The sequence below is a fragment of the Esox lucius genome, chromosome 25 (assembly GCF_011004845.1).
Source record: "Esox lucius isolate fEsoLuc1 chromosome 25, fEsoLuc1.pri, whole genome shotgun sequence".
Lineage (NCBI taxonomy): Eukaryota > Metazoa > Chordata > Actinopteri > Esociformes > Esocidae > Esox > Esox lucius.
The window spans coordinates 22489951-22507727 of record NC_047593.1 but is presented as its reverse complement, the minus strand read 5'-3'; the positions used below and the strand labels follow the sequence as shown (position 1 = coordinate 22507727).

The 17777-nt window shown below is 43.1% G+C and overlaps 1 protein-coding gene across 6 annotated transcripts in view; it reads left to right on the top strand.

Moving 5' to 3' along the window:
• Nucleotides 1-17777, top strand: part of LOC105007598 (glutamate receptor 2) — a 46152-nt gene that overhangs the window by 11215 nt on the left and 17160 nt on the right. For 5 of the 6 annotated variants that reach the window (XM_013131778.4, XM_013131777.4, XM_013131780.3 and 2 more), the window contains exons 2-10: nt 513-653; nt 8544-8783; nt 10977-11173; nt 14424-14477; nt 15529-15687; nt 15847-16014; nt 16163-16267; nt 16496-16603; nt 17433-17639. In XM_013131778.4, coding sequence (XP_012987232.2) covers nt 513-653; nt 8544-8783; nt 10977-11173; nt 14424-14477; nt 15529-15687; nt 15847-16014; nt 16163-16267; nt 16496-16603; nt 17433-17639 — 1379 coding nt within the window. Of the gene's footprint in view, nt 1-512; nt 654-8543; nt 8784-10566; nt 10641-10976; nt 11174-14423; nt 14478-15528; nt 15688-15846; nt 16015-16162; nt 16268-16495; nt 16604-17432; nt 17640-17777 lie in introns of those variants that run through there. The other variant, XM_034291174.1, reaches the window with a different exon arrangement.

Here is a 17777-nt window from a genome sequence, read left to right as displayed (position 1 = left end):
GCAGATGTAACTTTAGTTACTGTTCCTATTGCTAGTTGAACTGTCATTACAACAGATGTTTCAAAGTTTCAAAGAGCCTTTCCTCCTGCCGTCTTGATCCAATCGAGGTCAGCTGGGACTGTTTAGCATTTTTTTCCTTCCATTTGTTTTTTTCCTTTAATGTGTGACCTGCCTGTATTGGGAACTTTAATTTCTACAACCACATGAAACTTAAACATCTCTGTAAAAAAACACATCAACTTCATATCAGAGTTGTGCCTTTGATATGATGGTTTGGACATGCAAAGTTTGGCATAACACTCAATAACATATTTTCTGGCTTAGCTAGCTAATGTTGCCATGATATCGCCTAGAAGTGTTAGCAAGAATTTCGACTGGAAGAAAATGTTCTGCCTATCTTCATACTAACCAATCTGTGGTTATTGGTTATGTTAAAGATGGGTTATGAGGTGTTACCCATAATATCACTTTGGGTGTATTACAATCAGCAAATAACTTCCTTGTCTGTGCAGGAGGTTTGTTTCCGCGTGGTGCGGACCAGGAATACAGTGCGTTCCGGATCGGAATGGTCCAGTTTGGAACCCAAGACTTTCGCCTCACTCCTCACATCGACAACCTGGAGGTGGCCAACAGTTTTGCTGTCACTAACTGCTGTGAGTAACACACAAACACACTCTCACACAGATGTACTGCTGGATGATGGTGTTTCAGTAGTTTCCACTGTACTTGTGTTTGTCTGACTATTCCCCTGTTGTGCTTGTGCATGTTTCTTCTGATGTCCACTGTGTTGTACTGTGGTTTTTTGTTGTTTAATTTAATTAAACGACTTGAGGATTAGCCACATAATTTAGGTGTAATGATGGTTTGAACATTATAAGAATCATTCTACTGATTACCATGAGGACAGCACCCGAAACAGCTCCCAGTATTTACATGATGTTGATCTTTGGTTACATCACACATCAATACAGTACAAATGTACTTTCTAATCTTTAGCACAACATGGGTCACACTTAAAGATCCAACTGAAATTCCACCAGTGTCTTGCTTCTCAGCGGTTGATGGCACTAAATGTTATGAAGTGAGAGATGAAGGGATGGATTGGGGTTAGGGTTAGATTGAAGAGGAGAATGGGATAGATTGGGGTTAGGGCTAGGTTTAGATTGTAGAGATGAATGGGATAGATTGGGGACTCTTTAATCTAGTGCCCGGCAGGCCTCTTTAATCCAGTGGTCGGCAGGCCTCTTTAATCCAGTGGCCGGCAGGTCTCTTTAATCCAGTGGCCGGTAGGCCTCTTTACTCCAGTGGCCGGCAGGCCTCTTTAATCCAGTGGCCGGTAGGCCTCTTTAATCCAGTGGCCGGCAGGGCTCATTAATCCAGTGGCCGGTAGGCCTCTTTAATCCAGTGGCCGGCAGGGCTCATTAATCCAGTGGCCGGTAGGCCTCTTTAATCCAGTGGCAGGCAGACCTCTTTATTAGAGATGACAAACCTCTCCAACATGTTAGACTTCAGCTTAAGGCTGTAGGCCAACATCTGCAGAAACACATTTTACTGTATTTTTTTCTTGAAAAGGGGACGAGTCAGGATTAGAGTAACAAACTGTAATTCAGTGTGATTGGAAGATTTATACACAGCAACACTTACAGACAATCTGATACAGACAAATATTGCTTATCTGTGGCCCAAACCATTTGTTTGTACATATCTTTAAGGTGATCATTGCTCTGCTTATACCCTACTGCTCCAGACCCTAAAAAATCTTTACTTTGCTGTAGTCTTCTATTTTCTACTGTTCTCTACTGTGGGTTAGGGTTAGTGCCTTAGTGCTGTAGTGAAGGAAAGGATCAGGGTAAGTATAAGGCCGATGGCAAAGAGCTTAGAACAGCTGACTGAGCTCCCATCCCCCATTTCCGCTTTCAATCCCCTCTTCTCTCACTCCTCTTTCTCCTCTCTCCCTGTTCCTTGCCGCTCACACTCTCTCTCAATCTCTTCCTCTCTCCCACCATCTCTTCCTCTCTCCCTCCATCTCTTCCTCTCTCCCTCCATCTCTTCCTCTCTCCCTCCATCTCTTCCTCTCTCCCTCAATCTCTTCCTCTCTCCCTCAATCTCTTCCACTCTCCCTCAATCTCTCTATTTCTCACTCCTCTACCTTGCCTCTCCTAATCAGTTGTCTTTGTCCTATATCTGCCTTTTCTGTCCTTTCTTTCAATCTTCCCCTATGTTTTCTCTCTCTGTCGCCCTCTCTCTATCTCCCTCTCTATCTCCCTCTCTCTCTCTGCCTCTTTCTCTGTCTCTGTCTCTCTCTTTTGCACATTCATTTGTACCCAACCAGAAAGAGCCTCTCTCCCTCTTTGCTGTTCAATTAGTGCCAAGGAGCCTCAGTTGAAGGAAACTGGGACACCCTGAGACACATATAGCCAGCCCCCCCACCGTTCACACACACACACACATGCACAAATGTGTATTGCTTTAGTAATTTAACCGTGTCACATCTCTCTTTCCCTCTCTGCTCTTTGGCAGCAGAGTAGAGAGGCTGTCTGTAAATGTATGTGTGTCTATATGTGTGTGTAAATGTGTGTGTGTCTATATGTGTGTGTAAGTTTGTATGTACGTGTATGTGTGTCTGTGTGTAATGACAAAGCAGGAATAAAACACATGGAAGTTTTTTCTTTCAGAGAATAAAGTAGGACAGCTAAATATACTTAGACACACACAGCAACCCATATGCACAGATCTGGTCTGGCCTCAGCAGATAACTGGTCTGGCCTCACAGATAACTGGTTTGGCCTCAGCAGATAACTGGTCTGGCCTCAGCAGATAACTGGTCTGGCCTCAGCAGATAACTGGTAAATGTTTAATGTTTTACCTGTCAAATACTGCTGAGGCCAGACCAGTTAAAAAAGAGAATGAATAAATAACATTTTTAATGGTGGTTTCCTACATTTTGTAAATGTTTTATTTAGATGCTGCGTAAACTGCATGTAAAACAGACTGCAATGATGTGCAAATCATTTATCCCTATATTTAATAGAAAATAGTATCCCTATATTTAAAAGAAAGGCGTTCCGGAGGCGTTCCGGAGGCATCCGAAACAGATGCCCAAGCCACCTCAGCTGACCCCTCTCGATGTGGAGGAGCAGCGGCTCTACTCTGAGCTCCTCCCGGGTGACCGTGCTTCTCACCCTATCTCTAAGGGATCGCCCAGCCACCCTGCGGAGAAAGCTCATTTCGGCCGCCTGTATCCGGGATCTTGTCCTTTCGGTCATGACCCAAAGCTCATGACCATAGGTGAGAGTAGGAACGTAGATTGACCGGTAAATCGAGAGCTTCGCCTTGCGGCTCAGCTCTTTTTTCACCACGACAGACCGATACATCAACCGCATTACTGCAGAAGCTGCACCGATCCGTCTGTCAATCTCCCGTTCCATCCTTCCCTCACTCGTGAACAAGACCCCTAGATACTTAAACTCCTCCACTTGAGGCAGGCACTCTCCACCAACCTGAAGTGGGCAAGCCACCCTTTTCCGACTGAGGACCATGGCCTCGGATTTGGAGGTACTGATTTTCATCCCCACCGCTTCACACTCGGCTGCAAACCGTCCCAGTGCATGCTGAAGGTCCTGGTTAGAAGGGGCCAACACAACAACATCATCTGCAAAGAGCAGAGACGAAATTGTGTGGTCCCCAAACCTGACACCCTCCGGCCCCTGGCTGCGCCTAGAAATTCTGTCCATAAAAATTACGAACAGAACCGGTGACAAAGGGCAGCCCTGCCGGAGTCCAACATGCACAGGGAACAAGTCTGACTTACTGCCAGCAATGCGGACCAAGCTCCTGCTTCGGTCGTACAGGGACCTGACAGCCCTTAGCAAGGGACCCAGGACCCCATATTCCCGAAGCACCCTCCACAGGATGCCGCGAGGGACACAGTCGAATGCCTTCTCCAAATCCACAAAATACATGTGGATTGGTTGGGCAAACTCCCATGAACCCTCCAACACCCTGTAGAGGGTATAGAGCTGGTCCAGTGTTCCACGGCCTGGACGAAAACCACACTGTTCCTCCTGAATCCGAGGTTCTACTATCGGCCGTATTCTCCTCTCCAGAACCCTGGCATAGATTTTCCCGGGGAGGCTGAGAAGTGTGATCCCCCTATAGTTGGAACACACCCTCCGGTCAACCTTCTTAAAAAGAGGGACCACCACCCCGGTCTGCCATCCCAGAGGCACTGTCCCCGACTGCCACGCGATGTTGCACAGGCGTGTCAGCCAAGACAGCCCCACAACATCCAGAGACTTGAGGTACTCAGGGCGGATCTCATCCACCCCCGGTGCCTTGCCACCGAGGAGTTTCTTAACCACCTCTGTGACTTCAGCCCGGGTGATGGACGAGTCCACCTCTGAGCCCTCCTCCTCTGCTTCCTCAATGGAAGACGTGACGGCGGGATTGAGGAGATCCTCGAAGTACTCCTTCCACCGCCCGACGACATCCCCAGTTGAGGTCAACAGCCGCCCACCTCTACTGTAAACAGCGTTGGTAGGGCACTGTTTCCCTCTCCTGAGGCGCCGGATGGTTTGCCAGAATCTCTTCGAGGCCAGCCGATAGTCCTTCTCCATGACCTCACCGAACTCCTCCCAGGCCCGAGTTTTTGCCTCCACAACCACCCGGGCTGCAGTCCGCTTGGCCTGTCGGTACCCGTCAGCTGCCTCAGGAGTCCCACAAGCCAACCAGGCCTGATAGGACTCCTTCTTCAGCTTGACGGCATCCCTTACTTCCGGTGTCCACCACCGGGTTTGGGGATTGCCGCCTCGACAGGCACCGGAGACCTTACGGCCACAGCTCCGAGCGGCCACTTCGACAATGGCGGTGGAGAACATGGTCCACTCGGACTCAATATCTCCAGCCTCCCTCGGGATCCAGTCGAAGCTCTGCCGGAGGTGGGAGTTAAAGATCTCTCTGACAGGAGACTCTGCCAGACGTTCCCAGCAGACCCTTACAGTACGCTTGGGCCTGCCGAGTCTGTCCAGCTTCCTCCCCCGCCATCGGATCCAATTCACAACCAGGTGGTGATCAGTTGACAGCTCCGCCCCTCTCTTCACCCGAGTGTCCAAGACATACGGCCGCAGGTCAGATGAAACGACGACAAAGTCGATCATCGACCTGCGGCCTAGGGTGTCCTGGTGCCACGTGCACTGATGGACACCCTTATGCTTGAACATGGTGTTCGTTATGGACAAACTGTGACTAGCACAGAAGTCCAAGAACTGAACACTGCTCGGGTTCAGATCAGGGGGGCCGTTCCTCCCAATCACGCCCTTCCAGGTGTCACTGTCTATGCCCACGTGGGTGTTGAAGTCCCCCAGTAGAACGATAGAGTCCCCAGTCAGAGCACTTTCCAGCACCCCTCCCAGAGACTCCAAGAAGGTCGGGTACTCTGCACTGCCGTTCGGCCCGTAGGCACAAACAACAGTGAGAGACCTATCCCCGACCCGTAGGCGCAGGGAAATGACCCTCTCGTTCACCGGGGTAAACTCCAACACATGGCGGCAGAGCTGGGGAGCTATAAGGAAACCCACACCAGCCCGCCGCCTCTCACCATGGGTAACTCCAGAGTGAATTTTCTAAGTCTGTCAATTAAACTGTTCTGGTCTATGGTGTCGAAAGCTGCACTAAGATCCAGTAACAACAAGACTGATTCTCCAGAGTCAGCATTCAACAACAAGTCATTAGTAACCTTAAGAAGAGCAGTTTCTGTTCTGTGTTTCTGATGTAGCCTAACTGGAATTTCTCAAAAGTTCCACCACTTATAAAAGTTTCTTTGCTACAACTTTCTCAAATATTTTGGATAAGAAGGGCAGCTTGTAAATTGGCCAGTGGTTATTAAAAACAGAGGTGTCAAGATTAGATTTTTTAAGAAGAGGCTGAACCTTTTCAGAAAGAACTGTCTATAATGGAGAGTAGTTCATGGCCTACTCTTCCAATAGTTTCTTTAACCAGTCAGGGTGTTATAATGTCTAGAAGGCAAAAGGAGATTTTTATATGAGATGTGATACCTAAAAGTTTTTTTTAAAGTAAAAGAGTTAAATATGTTTTGACAGGGGTAAATAACTTCAATACAGGGCAGAGTATGGTTTATTATTGATCTAATATTAGCACTTTTCCTAGTCTTCAGCAGGTGAGGCCTTGTCCTGACTGGTGCTGGATTAACAACACGGTCAATAGTTCTAAATAGAAACTTTGGGCTGTGACAGTTTGGTGCAATTAGTTCAGATAAATACCCAGCATGCACATCCTAAATTACCTTATTATAAGATAATAGCAGCTCCTTCATATAGATGCAATGGACATTTTACATTTTCATTCTGCTTTTCTACAAGTCTTCTTAAGGTTTCATATATTCTAATCTAATCAAGGGTAAAGTTTTGTTTCAGGCCTTGACCTAGATCTAAAAGGAGCAATTTCATCAAGAGTGCTTTGACATAGTTTGTTGAATCTATCAGTACTAAATGTGGCATACAGGTTTTCACTATGACTATGCCGCCTGTGAATTAATGATGCAAGAGCAAATATTATAATTTTCCTTTTTGGGGGAAACTCTAAGGAGGATATTAAAAACAATACTAAGAAGATCAGACACACAAATATCTTCCTTTACAAGATTATTCAGGGTAAGAACAAGAGTAAAAACCAAATCCAATGTGTGTCCATGATTGTGGGTCTGACAAGAGACGTGTTGTGTCTAGTTAAATTATTCAGTTAGATGTATAAGTCGGCGGCTACTGTATTTGAGAATACCAATATGGAAATCAATATGGAAATCAACATGGAAATCCCCTTCAACATTGATGTGGTCATGTTTCACCACCAGGGGGGAAAGAAATTCAGAAAATTCTAGCATGAATTTGGAGTTTAGTTTTGGATGGCGATATGTGCACAGCACATAAAACTGTTTCAAGGCAGTGAATAGAAAATATAAGCACCTCAAAAGAGTAGAGCTCTGACACAGTGATGAGGCTGCATTTGAACTGGGTTTTGTGAACTACAGCAATTCTCTGTCCACGGCCATTAACCCTAGGCTTGCTTATAGATTTATAATCAACAGGACAGAGATAATTTAATAATCATTGGTCACCATCTGTCATCCAAGCCTCTGTTACTAGCAAAAAGTTCAGATTATCATGTAAAATGAAACTCTTATTGGAGAGTGATCTCATATTGGGCAGTACCATTTTTACCCGAACATCTCGCATGCAATTATTCTGAGCAGTAGAACACTGTATCTTTACATGATTTACATTAACACCAACACGTGTAGGTAGTTTTTGGAGTGTGGCACAAAAGCTTGAATCCTAGAGACACCTAGATGTTTGGATGTAACCGTTCAAAACATGCCTTGTTGTTTGGATGTAACCATCTTGTTTCAAAAGAGATGGGTTCATCCAAAAAGTGTCAAAAATGTCAATAAAACAAATCTTCTCATCCTCACAATTCTTCTTTAGCCATTTTTCATTTCATAATGCGAAAAATGTTTTGAATGGGTGACAGGTCTGGACTGCAGGCAGGCCAGTTTAGCACCCAGACTCTTTTACTATGGAGGCATGCTGTTGTAATACATTCATAATGTGGTTTGGCATTGTCTTACTGAAATAAGACATGAAAAAAAGACATTCATTCAGGAAACCTTCTCAGAAAATATCTCAGATTCGAATGTTGTGAGAGATTTACAATCATCTCTTAGTGTGATTCATGAAACTGTCGCACCTGGTCGAAATGATATTGATAAATAGGATAAAGCCGTGGATGTGAGAACGCCCTGCACCTGTCCTTATTTACATATGACACACCCGTAATTTATGCAGGTGTGGCAATCAGCAGCCTATGAATTGACAGATTTCAACATAAATTATAGCCTGAAACAGCTAATTAAACATTGACATTCTCCATGATGAAATCAGCGCAGTTACAGATTTCTGTGGCCTAGCCAGTCTCCAGACCTGAACCCAATAGAAAATCTTTGTAGGGAGCTGAAAGTCCGTATTGCCCAGCGACAGCCCTGAGTCCTGAAGGATCTGGAGAAGGTCTGTATGGAGGAGTGGGCCAAAATCCCTGCTGCAGTGTGTGCAAACCTGGTCAAGAACTACAGGAAACGTATGATCTCTGTAATTGCAAACTATGGTTTATGTACCAAATATTAAGTTCTGCTTTTCTGATATATCAAATACCTATGTCATGCTATAAAATGCTAATTAATTACTTAAAAATCATACAATATGATTTTCTGGATATTTGTTTTAGATTCCGTCACTCACAGTTGATGAGTAGCTATGATAAATATTACAGACTTCTACATGCTTTGTAAGTAGGAAAACTTTCAAAATCGGCAGTGTATCAAATACTTGTTCTCCCCACTGTATGTTCAGTGTGACAAAATTACTCACTTCTTGAAACTAATGTTCCCATTTCTCTCTCCTCATTGTCCCTCCCTCTCTGCCCTCTCTCCTCTCCTTCTGTTCTCTGCCTCCCCCCTCTCTCTTTTCTTGCAGTTTGTTCCCAGTTCTCCCGCGGTGTGTATGCCATCTTTGGTTTTTATGACAAGAAGAGTGTGAACACCATAACCTCGTTCTGTGAGACGCTGCATGTGTCCTTCATCACACCGTCCTTCCCAGCTGATGGCCTCAACCAGTTTGTTCTCCAGATGAGGCCAGACATCAAAGGCCCTCTGGTTAGCCTGGTGGAGTATTACAAATGGGACAAATTTGCCTATCTTTACGACAGTGACAGGGGTGAGTCTTCCATCCATACAGACCCTCTTCTGTTCTAACTAATTTAAACTTTATTTTAGCGAGAGAATTCATGCTGAGACCAAAGGTATTTTTTTGGGATGAGCCCTGCATCAACACATTATTAAACATTAAGAAGTATTGGGAGCATCCCCCAAAACAGAAACACACAATTCATAACATACAAACACATTCTTTATGGAAATATTCCTCTGTCATCCTTTTGCCTAGAAGCACAAATTCATTCAATTTAAAATGATCTTGGAATTTATTCCAAATGTGAGGTGCTGAAAAACTAAAAGCTTGTCTACCTAACTCTGTGAAGATTGCTGGTATCTCTAGAATTAACCATCCCTAACTCTGTGGAGATTGCAGGTATCTCTACAGTTAACCGTCCCTGACTCTGTTCCTCTGATAGCACCAGAACTTGCATTATGATTGGTAAATGATAGCAAAATATATATTTAATAACAAAATAAATCAAATAGAGAAATATAAACATTATAAAATAACATAATAATAATAAAACATAGAATAATAAAATAGAAATAGAATAAAACGTGATAAAAACATAGGAAGCTATAAAAGCTGTAATGCTAAACAGTGCGGTTAAGTTTAAGCGCTCAGTCATAGGCGCGTGAAAAGAGAAGTGAACCAGATCCTGACTGATGCGTGGGTTAACCCTAACCCTGACTGATGCGTGGGTTAACCCTAACCCTGACTGATGCGTGGGTTAACCCTAACCCTGACTGATGCTTGGGTTAACCCTAACCCTGACTGATGCTTGGGTTAACCCTAACCCTGACTGATGCTTGGGTTAACCCTAACCCTGACTGATGCTTGGGTTAACCCTAACCCTGACTGATGCTTGGGTTAACCCTAACCCTGACTGATGCTTGGGTTAACCCTAACCCTGACTGATGCTTGGGTTAACCCTAACCCTGACTGATGCTTGGGTTAACCCTAACCCTGACTGATGCTTGGGTTAACCCTAACCCTGACTGATGCTTGGGTTAACCCTAACCCTGATTGATGCCTGCATCATGTTGGGTTGCTGTCAAAAGTAAACAGGGCAGGGGTTGGTTTGAGCAGGGTATAAGCAACGGGTACATGCCGTTGCAAGAAGGTTTGCTGTGTCTCCCAGTACAGTCTCAAGAACATGGAGGAGATACCAGGAAACGGCCGTTACACGAGGAGAGCTGGCATGAAACCAGTAGCAAGACCAGTATCTGCTCCTTTGTATGAGGAGGAACAGGAAGAGCACTGCCAGAGCCCTACAAAATGACCTCCAGCGGGCTACTGGTGTGCATGTTTCTGACCAAACAGGCAGAAACAGACTCCATGAGGGTGGCATGAGGGGCTGACGTCCTCTAGTGGGACGTGTGCTCACAGCTCAATTGGCATTCGTCAGAGAACACCAGAATTGGTTGGTCCGCCATTGGCACTTGGTTCTCTTCACAGATGAGAGCAGGTTCACACTGAGCATGTGAAAGACGTGAAAGAGACGCCATGGTGAACGTTATGCTGCCTGCAACATCATCCAGCAAGAATAGGTTTGGCATTGGGTCAGTGATGGTCTGGGGAGGCATATCCTTGGAGGATGGGTCTTGAAATCATCAGACCTTACACTGGTGCAGTGGGCCCTGGGTTCCTCCTGGTGCAGGACAATGCCTGGCGTCATGTGGCCAGAGTGTGTAGGCAGTTCCTGGATGACGAAGGCATTGATGCTATCGCCAAGTAGCACTACAGACTGTCCAGGAGCTCACTGATGCCCTGATCCAGGTCTGGGTGGAGATCCCCCAAGACACTATCTGCCGTCTCATCAGGAGCATGCCCAGATGCTGTCAGGAGGACATAAAGGCATGTGGGCGCCATACACACTACTAAGTCACATTATGAGTTGCCGTGATGAAATTCACACTTGTTTGAACAGTCTGTGATTTCAATTGGTTACCTTTTTTGGGTGTGAATTTGAATCCAGCCCTCAATCGGTTGGTGATTTTGGTTTCCAATGATGGTTGTTATATAATTTTGTTCTCAACGAATTACACAATGTACAGTAAAGATTTTGATCGTCAATATATTTAGTTAATCGAGTCTTGACGTGTGATTTGTTTTTAGCAGTGTACAATGAAATGTTGGTCCTGACAGGTGATCCTAACGTGTGTGTATGTGTGTGTGTGTGTGTGTGTGTAGGTCTGTCTACCCTGCAGGTGATCCTCGATACAGCAGCAGAGAGGAGGTGGGTGGTAACAGCCATTAACGTGGGGAACCTGAAGGATGAGAGGAAGGATGAAGCATACCGCTCCCTGTTCCAGGACCTGGAGATACGTAAAGAGAGGAGGATCATACTGGACTGTGAACAAGACAAGGTTAAAGATATTATGGACCAGGTGGGTTTACCTGTCTGTCTGTGCCATGAACAGACATGATTCTATAGTGGAAACTGATCACTTCTATTGGGGTTATGTTGAGGTCCACTGGATTATTTTGGGGTCCATTAAATTCTGTTTGGATCTATTGGATTATGTTGGGATCCATTGATTTATATTGGGCTGTCACGTTATCAGATTTTCACTACCCGATAATCATGGCCAAAATAATTAACGATAATGATATTATCACAATATCTATAGAAAATGTACGAAAGAAAAGTATAATAATGCTATCAGTCAAAACCATCTTCAACTTTATTATGTTTTGTCTCTTTTTGGAGAGTAGGGAGTTGGAGAGTATGTAGCCATAACTGTAGAAAGCATACAAAAAGAACAATCACACTTAATGGATAGTGAAAAGACAACCAGATTAACTGATAAATAAAAGATCCAAAAGGCCTAACACCCAGAGGAATTTTTGGACAAGTAATTTATGCCTAGTGAATAGGCTACAAAAACAGCGCACCTTTGCAGATCTCTCCCAGGGGTTCAGTTGGGGCTAACGAGTTGATCTCAATACTAGTGTAAAGGGCCAGACTTGTAGTTGAAGGACATGCATAATTTGATCTCAATGCCAGTGTAAAGCTATCAAAATTCCAGGAGGATAAATATAACATCATTTTCGCCAAGGGAATAGGCTATGAAAACAGCACGTCTTCCTGGGAGTCTGTCCTGGGAGTTGGGAGGTAAATGGGTTAATTTAAACGACAGTGTATAGGTCCAGACTCGTAGTGTAAGCACATGCATTTGTCTACAGGTGACATGAAAAAGCTATCAAAAAAACTAAAGGAGTTAGTGGAAAAATACAATGTTATTTTTGCCTAGTGAATATAATATTATCATTTGTATTATTAACATGATATCAATATATCTATAATGTAAATGTGACATGACAGGTATTTATTATAGATGGGTACCAATATAGAGAATAAAATATTATATCAATAGTTTCACATTGATATACTGTTGTGCTCAAAAGTTTGCATACCCTTGGAGAATTGATAACATATGTACCATTTGTAAAGAAAACATGAATAAGCAGGCAAAACACGTCTTTTATTTCTTATGGGATTCACATTCAACTGTAGGTCATAACAGAATGGCACAATCATTAAAAAAAACATGGCAACAAAGAAAAAAATGAACTGACCCTTGTTGAAAAGTCTGCATACCCTTAGTTCTTAATACGGTGTATTGCCCCCTTTAGCATCAATGACAGCCTTCAGTCTTTTGTAATAGTTGTCTATGAGGCACTGAATTCTTGCAGGTTGTATAGCTGCCCATCCGTCTTGGCAAAATGCCTCCAGGTCATCCAAAGTCTTTGGTCGACTTGCTATCGTAAACAGGCTTTTTTGTGGCATTGGTATTGTTGTATTGTGCTACTTGAAACAACCACAATGTCTTTTTCCGGAGCAGCCTGTATTTCTCCTGAGGTTACCTGTGGGTTTTTCTTTGTATCCCGAACAATTCTTCAAGCAATTTTGGCTGAATTGGTTCTTGGTCTATCTGACCTTGGCTTGGTATCAAGAGATCCCCAAATGTTCCACTTCTTAATAAGTGATTGAACACTACTGACTGGCATTTGCACGGCTTTGGATATCTTTTTACATCCTTTTCCATCATTAGAAAGTTTCATAACCTTGTTACACAGGTCTTTTAACAATTGTTTTCTGCTCCCCATGGCCCAGGATCTTGCTTGTTCAGTGCATCCATGCGAGAGCTAACATTTTCATTGACTATTTATAACCAGACACTAATTGCAATTAAAAAAGCCACAGGTGTGGTAAATGCACCTTTATTTGCCATTTTCACCTGTGTGTGTCACTTTGTGTGTCTGTAATAAGGCCAAACATTCAAGGGTATGTAAACTTTTGATCAGGGCCATTTGGGTGATTTCTGTTATCATTATGAATTAAAAAGAAGCCAAACCACTATGTGATGATAAATGGATGTGAAGGGTCCTTAATGAACCCGCATGCCCTGCACAGACACCTCTTGCGCTGGATGTCAACGATGGCTGGAAGCTGGTTTTCACCACCCGTTGTAGGGCCTTCCGGTCGGCTACGGAGCCACCACTAAATAACACTGTGGCGCAGTTGTGTGCATTCCTGCACATCTGCGATGGATAGTCTGGGGGGGGTCGTCTGGCTTGGAGTTCAGCTTTAATGGCTGTCTCTTTGTTGTCCCTGTCGAAGCGGGTGTAGAACCTGTTTAACTCGTCGGTGAAGTAGAGACGTTCTGACCATTCTGGCCACACTTTGACTGTCCTCACTGAAAAACATATTTTAAAATCTAGGCATGGTCTGTTGTAGCTGCAGGTGTCACAATCAGCAGCTTTAAATAAACAAACAGTTTGTCAATCATAAATAAATTTGATGGCCATAACATTCTTAATGATTTCTATTTGAGAGATTTTTTGTTTCCTTCTGTATGCAAGTCTGACAAAGTTGAAAATCTGACCCATCAGAGAAGATGACCTTACTCCATTCCTCTACTCTTCATTTTGCAAACTTCAGCCTGGCTCTTCTTTGCTTCTCATTGATGAAGGGCTTATTTTTAGCTTTGCACGACTTCAGCCCTGCCCCTAGGAGCCTGTTTCGAACCGTCCTCGCCATGCACCAGCTGCCATTTTTTTTGTATGTCACTTGATGTCATCCTACGGTTGTTGAGTGACATTCAAATTAGTTGAAGGTCACCTTGGTCAGTGGACAGTAGTTTTCGCCCTGTGCCAGTCTGTAGCTTTGTTGTCCCCAATGTCTGCTGCTTGATCTTGTTAGACCTTGGTAGTGATGACAACAGCAGTGGTTTTTATACTTTTCCACGTTAAATTAGATTTGGTTCAGGTAATCACCTTATCAGTACCTCATTCATTAAAATGAGGTGGGCTGTGTTGGAATTGGAATGGCTGCCATACATGAAGAGATGCTGATTTAAGAAAAATTAGGAGTGGTCTCTTAATTTTTTCAAGAGCTATATATATATTGTGTATATATATATATATATATATATATATATATATACAAAATAACAGATAAACATTCCATATTAGTGCTCATAGCCCTGATATTTAGTGATATTGTTTTATATTACAACATTTTATGAGATTATATAATTTTATAATGAATGTATTGTATTATATGTTAGGTTTGATTGTTACATTTAATACATTTGATTAATTTGATGATATTTTCGGTATTCTCTCTTGCAGGTCATCACCATTGGCCGACATGTAAAAGGATATCATTACATCATCGCTAACCTGGTATGGAATCAATTAAAAGTACAATTATCACAATAATAATATTATAAATGTATTATTAACACTAATTACTGTCACTATTACTACAATTGCCACTACTACTATTAAAACTATTACCACTACTATCACTACTGCTGTTATTACTACTACAATTAAAATTATTGCCACTACAATTACTATTGCTGTTATGACTACAACAATTAATACTATAACTACTACTATCATTACTGCTATTATTACTACTACAATTAAAACTTTTACTACAACTACCATCACTACTGCTATCATTACTACTACAATTAAACCTATTACTACTATCACTACTACTATTACTACAACTACAATTAAAACTATTACCACTACAATCACTACTGCTGTTATTACTACTACAGTTAAAACTGTTACCTCTGTCACTACTATTGTTATTACTACTACAATTAAAATTATTACTACAACTACTATGACCACTGCTATTATTACTACTACCATTAAAATGATTACTACAACTACTATCACTACTGCTATTATTACTACTACAATGGAAACTATTAACACTACTGTCACTAATGCTATTATGACTAATACATTTAAAACTATTACTACTACTGTCACTAATGCTATTATGACTACTACAATTAAAACTATTACCACTACTGTCACTAATGCTATTATGACTACTACAATTAAAACTATTACCACTACTGTCAGTAATGCTATTATGACTACTACAATTAAAACTATTAACACTACTGTCACTAATGCTATTATGACTACTACAATTAAAACTATTAACACTACTGTCACTAATGCTATTATGACTACTACAATTAAAACTATTAACACTACTGTCACTAATGCTATTATGACTACTACAATTAAAACTATAACCACTACTGTCAGTAATGCTATTATGACTACTACAATTAAAACTATTAACACTACTGTCACTAATGCTATTATTACTACTACAATTAAAACTATTAACACTACTGCTACTATTACTCTCACTCTTCTCAAACATGACCTACCACTAACACTTTGTGTATGACTTCAGGGCTTTATTGATGGGGACCTGTCTAAGATCCAGTATGGAGGAGCTAACGTCTCAGGGTTCCAGATTGTTGACTTTGACGAGCCAGTCGTCTCAAAGTTTGATCAGAGATGGGAAGCACTGGAGGAGAAGGAATACCCTGGGGCTGACAACCGGATCCGGGTATGACCGCTTACCCCTGGCTTCTAACTCCATCTTTAAACTCTCCATCTGTCTCAGTAGATGTCTTGGTCTCTAACTCCTGATGTTTTACTTCTGACGTCTAAACCCTTTAACTCTTAGTATGCTAGCCCTAATCTCCAACCTCTCCATCTGTCTTAGTACACATCAGCACTGACCTATGATGCGGTCCAAGTAATGACTGAGGCATTCCGGACCCTAACCAAGCAGCGGATTGACTTCAGTCGTCGTGGCAACAATGGGGACTGTCTGGCCAATCCGGCGGTGCCCTGGGCTCAGGGGGTGGAGATAGAACGGGCTCTGAAACAGGTTTCCAAAGACACGCATGTTAGCATGTTGTTGTGTTTCTCTGATTCTGATGGGAATGGGGTCAAATACCGTGTGTGTGTGTGTGTGTGTGTGTGTGTGTGTGTGTGTGTGTGTGTGTGTGTGTGTGTGTGTGTGTGTGTGTGTGTAGGTGCGTGTCGATGGGCTAACAGGGAACATTCAATTCGATCATTATGGCAAGAGAGTCAACTACTCCGTCAGCGTCATGGAGCTGAAGAACACCGGACCAGTCAAGGTATTGCCAATCAGTATTCATCAACTTACTTATTATTACCCAATCAGCATTCACCAGCCGAGGCACTTCCTTACAGTAAGCCAATCATAGCCCTTTCATAGACATGACCATGCCAAAAAACATCAAAAGATAGAAAGTATGTGCAGGTTTTAGGCCAGCTCCATGAACCCTGATTCAGCTGCTTATTCTGTTGGTGTAAAATTATGCTACAAATGTGTGTGTTTTCAGATAGGCTACTGGAACGAAGTGGACAAGATGGTGGTCACCAAACTGGACATCTTCCCTAATGACACTATGGGAATGGAGAATAAGACTGTTATCGTCACCACCATCCTGGTAACAACTGTCTGTCTGTTATCGTCACTACCATCCTGGTAACAACTGTCTGTCTGTTATCGTCACTACCATCCTGGTAACAACTGTCTGTCTGTTATCGTCACCACCATCCTGGTAACAACTGTCTGTCTGTTATCGTCACTACCATCCTGGTAACAACTGTCTGTCTGTTATCGTCACTACCATCCTGGTAACAGCTGTCTGTCTGTTATCGTCACTACCATCCTGGTAACAACTGTCTGTCTGAGCCCTGGGGGACACCATGGGTGACTGGGGCAGTGGAGGATTTGCAGTGGTTTATGTAAATGTCGGTCAGAGAGATAAGAGTTGAGCCAGGAGAGGGCGGTGCTGGTTATGTCAAGGGAGTACTGAAGGCGTGTGAGGAGGATGGAGTGGTTGATGGTGTCAAAGGTGTGAGGAGGATGGAGTGATTGATGGTGTCAAAGGGGTGTGAGGAGGATGGAGTGATTGATTGGGGTCGAAGACAGCCCTGAGGTCGAGGAAGATGAGGATGGTGATGAAGCCAGAGTCAGCAGAGAGAAGTATGTCATTGGTTGATTTTTCAGTAGGGCGGTTTCTGTGCAGTGATTGGAGTGGAAGCCGAATTGGAAAGGTTCATAGAGGTTATTGGTGTCAAGGTGAAGTTTGAGTTGAGCAGCGACATCTCATTCAAGGATTTTGGACAGAAAAGGGAGGTTGGAGATGGGCTGGTAGTTCTTAGGGGTGTCAGGGTCAAGTTATCGTCACAAGCATCCTGGTATGTCCACTGTAGGTCCGACTGTCTGTCTGTTATCATCACTACTACATACCATGCTTGTGTGTGTTGCAGGAAGCCCCATATGTTATGTTAAAGAAGAATGCAGAGTTGTTCTTGGATAATGACCGCTATGAAGGCTACTGCGTAGACCTGGCTGCTGAGATCGCTAAGCATTGTGGGATACGTTACCAGCTGAGGATAGTGGGTGATGGGAAGTATGGTGCTCGAGATGCTGAAACCAAGATTTGGAATGGGATGGTTGGAGAGCTGGTGTATGGGGTAAGACCCCTGACCTCTGACCTAAAGAAAATGCTATACACCTCTTTTGGTTGAAGTTTATTTAAACAGTATGTAACAGTAAGAGAGAAAGCTTCATTCAAACCAGAATGTATTAGTTGCTCTACTAATGAAGCACTT